This window comes from Galeopterus variegatus, unplaced genomic scaffold, assembly GCF_000696425.1.
Source record: "Galeopterus variegatus unplaced genomic scaffold, G_variegatus-3.0.2 Scaffold1891, whole genome shotgun sequence".
Classification (NCBI taxonomy): domain Eukaryota; kingdom Metazoa; phylum Chordata; class Mammalia; order Dermoptera; family Cynocephalidae; genus Galeopterus; species Galeopterus variegatus.
Genome location: NW_007728002.1, coordinates 7932 through 13874, shown reverse-complemented (window position 1 = coordinate 13874; position 5943 = coordinate 7932). Strand labels below are relative to the sequence as shown.

The 5943-nt window shown below is 38.6% G+C and overlaps 1 protein-coding gene across 2 annotated transcripts in view; it reads right to left on the bottom strand.

Moving 5' to 3' along the window:
* NMRK1 (nicotinamide riboside kinase 1) overlaps nucleotides 1-5943 on the bottom strand; it is a 31747-nt gene that overhangs the window by 20818 nt on the left and 4986 nt on the right. Inside the window, exon 1 of one of the 2 annotated variants that reach the window (XM_008579469.1) lies at nucleotides 4436-4604. The exons of the other annotated variant lie outside the window; for it this stretch is intronic. Within the exon in view, the coding sequence (XP_008577691.1) occupies nucleotides 4436-4539 (104 nt within the window). The 5' untranslated portion in view covers nucleotides 4540-4604. Of the gene's footprint in view, nucleotides 1-4435; nucleotides 4605-5943 lie in introns of those variants that run through there. 2 annotated transcript variants of the gene reach the window in all.

The window sequence follows — 5943 nt, the reverse complement described above, 5'->3', positions numbered from 1 at the left end:
CTAAAGAAAAAAAAAACACTCATACCAAAAGCCTGTGGGATGTTGAAAAGCACTTCTAAGAGGGAAGTGCATTGCAATAAATGCTTACGTCAAAAGAATAGAAAGATTTTAAATAAGCAACCTAACACTATACCTTAAAGAACTAGAAAAACAAGAACAATCCATTCCCAAAGTTAGTAGATGGAAAGAAATAATTAAGATCAGAGTAGAACTAAATTGAACAGAGACCCAAAAAATAATACAAAACATCAATGAAACAAAAAGTTGTTTTTTCAAGAAAATAAACAAAACAGACAAACCATCACCTAGGCTAAGTAAAAAAAAAAAAAAAAAAAAAAAAACCCCCCCCCAGGGAAAAAAAAAAAAAAAAAAAAAAAAAAAAGACTCAATTAGAAATGAAAAAGGAGACATTACAACCAATACCACAGAAATACAAAGAATCATTAGAGACTATAATAAACAACCATAAGCCAACAAATTTGAAAACCTGGAGAAAAAGGATAAATTGCTGGACATATACAAACTACCAAGACTGAACCAAAAAGAAATGGAAAATCTGAACAGACCAATAACAAGCAATGAGATTGAAGCAATAATCAACAGTCTCCCAACAAACAAAAGCCCAGGACCAAATGGCTTTACTGCTGAATTCTACCAAACCTTTCAAGAGGAATTAATACCAATTCTCTTCAAACTATTCCAAATAATTGAAACAGAAGCTATTCTCTCAAACTCATTCTATGGGGCCAGCATCACCCTGATACCAAAATCCGACAAAGATACAACAAAAAAAGAAAACTATAGGCCAATATCTTTGATGAACATAGACACTAAAAATCCTCAATAAAATATCAGCAAATATAATACAGCAACACATCAAAAAAATTATACACTATGATCAAGTGTATTCATCCCAGGAATGCATGGATGGTTTAACATATGCAAGTGAATAAATGTGATACACCACATCAACAAAATAAAGCACAAAAACCATATGATTATCTCAACAGCTGAAAAAGCATTTGACAAAATTCAACAACCCTTAATGATAAAGACTCTCAGCAAATTAGCTATAGAAGGAAAGTAACTCAACACAATAAAAGCCATATATGACAAACCCAACACCAATATCCTGAATGGGGAAAAGCTGAAAGTTTTTCCCTTAAGAACAGAAACAAGATGAGGAAGTTCACTCTCACCACTCCTATTTAACATAGTATTGGAAGTACTATTCAGAGCAACCAAGCAAGAGAAAGAAATAAAGGCCATCCAAATTTGAAAAGATGAAGTAAAATTATTTCTGTTGGCAGATGACATGATCCTACAGGTAAAAAAACCTAAAGAATCTACAAAAAAAAACCTCTTTCAGTGAAGTTGCAGGATACAAAATCAACATGCAATACACAATTTCAGGACAGTTGTAGGATACAAAATTAACATGCAAAAATTAGTAGCACTTTTATACTCCAAGAAACTAGCAAAAAGAAATAAAGAAAGCTAGACCATTTACAATCATCATAAAAAACAAAAACAAAAACAAACAAACAAAAAACCACCTAGGAATGAATTTAACCAAGGAGGTGAAAGATCTCTATAATGAGAACTACAAATCTCTGCTGAAAGAAATTAAATAGGACACAAAAAGATGAAAAGATATTCCATGCTCTTTGATTATTAGAAGTATTAACATTGTGAAAATGTCCATACTACCCAAAATGATCCACAGATTCAATGCAATCTCCATCAAAATACTAATGGCATTCTTCACAGAAACAGAAAAAACAATCCTAACATTCATATGGAACAAAAGACCCCAAATAGCCAAGGAAATACTGAGCAAAAATAATAAAGCCAGAGGCATAAAATTACCTGACTTCAAATTATACTACAAAGCTACAGTAACCAAAACAGCATAGTACTGGCATGAAAACAGACACATGGACCGATGGAACAGAATAGAGAACCCAGAAATCAACTCACATACTTATAGTCAGCTGATCTTCAATGAAGGCACCAAGAACATATATTGGGGAAAAGACTGCCTCTTCAATAAATGGTGCTGGGAAAACTGGACACCCATATGTTAAAGAATGAAACTAGACCCATATCTCTTGCTATATACCAAAATCAACTCAAAATGGATTAAAGACTTAAATATAATACCTGAAACTATAAAACTCCTAAAAGAAAACATACGGGAAACACTTCAGGAAGTAGGACTGAACAAAGACTTTATGAATAAGACCCCAAAAGCACAGAGAACAAAAGGAAAAATAAAGAAATAGTATTATATCAAACTAAAAAGCTCTGTACAGGAAAAGAAACAATTAACACAGCAAAAAGACAATCTACAGAGTGGGAGACTATATTTGCAAACTATGCATCCAACAAAGGATTAATATCCAGAATATACAAAGAACTCAAACAATTTAGCAGTAAAAAACCAAATAACCTTCTTAAAAAATGGGCAAATGAGCTGAGGAGACATTTCTTAAAGGAAGATATACAAATGGCTCATAGACACATGAAAAAATGCTCAACATCACTCAGCATCAGGGAAATGCAAATTGAAACCATATTGAGATATCATCTCACCCCAGTTAGACTGGCTATAATCAAAAATATTGAGAATAACAAATACTGGCAAGGATGAAGAAAAAGGGGAACACTCCTACACTGTTGGTGGGACTGTAAATTGGTTCAGCCATTATGAAAAATGGTACGTAGATTCCTCAAACAACTACAGATAGAACTGCCATAGGATCCAGCAATCCTGCTGTTGGATATATTCCCAAAGGAAGGGAAATTATCATGTCAAAGGGATAACTGCACTCCCATGTTTACTGCAGCTGTATTTACAGTAGGCAAGAGTTGGAACCAACCTAAATGTCCATTGTTGGATGACTAAAGAAAAAGTGGTATATTTATACAATGGATTACTACTCTGCTATAAAAAAAGAATGAAATCCTGCTATTCGCAGCAACATGAATGAACTTAGAGAAAATTTGTTAAGTGAAATAAGTCAGGCACAGAAAGAGAAATACCTCATGTCCTCACTCATAAGTGGGAGCTAAAATAAAAAAGAAAGAGAGAGAGAGAGAAAGAAACATACAACAATCAGAATGATATGCTGAACTTCCAAAAGGAGAGAACAGAACTGAAGTTACCAGAAGTGGGAAAGGAGGAGTGGGAGGGGGCAAGGTAGGAATTGGTAAAGGGCCAAGAGAAATGTTACACTGTATAAAGTGTAATATACTAATTATCCTAATTTAAGCATCACATATGGCACACAGATATTGATATCAACTCTGAACCCCACAGATACAATCAACTGTTTCAATCAAAAAAAAAAAAGGTCCACAGCACTATGAAGTCCTGACTATACATCTATTCACAAGAACCTATGCTTAATCACAGATGATATTAATCCCCAAATGATTATAATCTACAAAAGGGAAGATGAACTAATAATATTTATATCAAAATTGCTTATTGTATATCATTCAATGATTACCTAAATGCCTGATACCTACTAAGTAGAAAGAACTTGATTCATAAGGTTTTCCATTTAACCTTAACAATATACAGTTGGGTAGGATACAGGTGATCTCTTTAAAAACAAGGAAAAGTGGGTAAGTGCTATCCTGTGTTGAGAAAATATTGTTATGACTTTTTTCCTCTTTAACAAAAATGTAAACCATACTGAATGTCCACAGTTTGGATACTGAGTTTTGATTTAGAATAGATAGTAAATAGGTAACTTTATTTATTTATTTTTTATTTTTTTAAAAAGATGACCAGTAAGGGGATCTTAACCCTTGACTTGGTGTTGTCAGCACCACACTCTCGCAAATGAGCTAACTGGCCATCCCTATAGGTAACTTTATTATGGTATGAGCATTCTTGATATAAAATGGTGTCATTTTTTAGACTCATTTATTTTGTTAAGATGATGCAGTCGAGCCAACAGTAATTAGATCCCTTCTTAACTGACTTAAATGGAGCCAGTGAGAAATACAGTAGTCCCACCTTATTCACAGGGAATACGTTCTGAGACTCCCAATGGATGCCTGAAACCTCAGATCGTACCAAACCCTACATATACTATGTTTTTTTTTCTATACAAACATACCTGTGATAAAGTTTAATTTATGAATTAGGCACAGTGAGAGATTAACAATAACAATAAAATAGAACAATTATGAGAATATACTGTAATAAAAGTTATGTGATTTGGTCTCTTTCTGTCAAATATCTTATTGTATGTAACATTTTCGGACCGCAACTGACTGCAAGTTAACAAACCAGGGAAAGCGAAACTGCAGATAAGGGGGACTACTGTAGGCACCCCATTTTTGTACAAGCCTTGGAGGAGATGGACTAGAAGATAATCCAGGCCACAGACAGGATGGGAAGAAAAAGTATTTAACACACCTGAGCCTAGGATCCATACTTGGAGCCCAACCATCCTTGTCAGGTGACAACTCAGGATGCAACCGTTCTCCTTCGGCATGCGCACAACCACCATGCACCAGCATGCCCACAAACTCCCTGGTACGTGCTATTCAACCCGAGGGGAAGAGTGCCCAGGGCATGTTCTATCCTAGGATCTGAGGAAGGAAAATGGGTGACTACTTGGTGCTACTCTCTTCTTTGTTCACAACACCCAAATAAACGCACAACTCCTGGCCCATTTGTTTATTATTGTTTTATTTATTTAAATAAGCAGTGTGTATCTGTCTCCTATTTATATACATATTCAGTATTTGCTTAAAAAAAGAAACAAAGCTTTAAAAACACTGACCTAAACCTCCCATTTCATCTTCCTTGAACAAAAGCCCAACAACAAGAGCCCAGGCCTGGGTGTGAGGCCATCTCACCGGGCCAGTCCCCGCCGAGGGCAGGCTCAGCCGTGAGCACACGTGCTCACCTCCCGTCTGCTCCCGTCCCGCAGCCACAGCCTCCCTTTACTGCACAATTTCCCTCAAGTCAGGTGTTCTTGTTGGACCCTGATAATGAAATGCATAAAATCTTACATTAGCAGCAGAACCGAGATGTACAGCAGGAAGAAACTTTTCCTCAAAAGCTCCTAGGGGATCTGCGACAAGTGACCCTCAGGACGGAGCCCCCCTTCCCCCTCGAAGTCACCCCGTCCCCTTTCAGGTCCTTCCTGTGGTTCCTCCGAAGAATCCTGGAAAACTGGCTCTTGAGCAGTCCACAAAACTTCTCCTCTGCAATAAGAAAACACTGTCCTCCAGGCTCTGATTTCAGGGGACACAGTTCCAAGAATTTGTAGATTACTTTTGCTGGGGCTGACCACCAGAGCTGTTCTAAGACGGATACATAAGGCAGAAAGTTCACAGCTGTCATTAAAGCACAAATGTTTCAAGAGGCGGAGAACTGTTCACTAAGAAAAGGGACACCAGTCAACGCAGGCAGACACCGCGCGGACGGCGACACGGCCACTCTTCCAGGGAGGTCCGACGTCACTACCTCACGACCACGACCTGGACTCACTCGGGAGCCGAGGTCCCCGGCGTGGCGACGCTGCCACACTCTTCCCTGCACCTCGCTCTGGTCGTGCCCACCCGCCCGCACGACACGTCCCTCGATGATGATTTTCCTTCAGAGACCTGCCCGTCCCTGTCATAGCTGAGGTCACTCAGTGGAAAGAAAAAAAATAAACAAACAAAAAATAAACGAAAAAGGGAAAACACCAAAGTTCTGCTTTTCTCACTGGTAGAAAGTCCTTGGCTTTGAGTCCAGACACGTCCTCACATCCTCTGAAATTACTGCCTGGAAGCGTCAGTCGGCCGCAGGGGACGCGGGCCGGGCCCTGCCCCTCACTGCCCCGGGACGAATGTCCCCAGCTGGCCGGAGGTCGGGTCCTCCAATGCGCGGTCCCCCTGCGGCAGCCGCGGGGGTGGCAGCCGGGGCCAGCG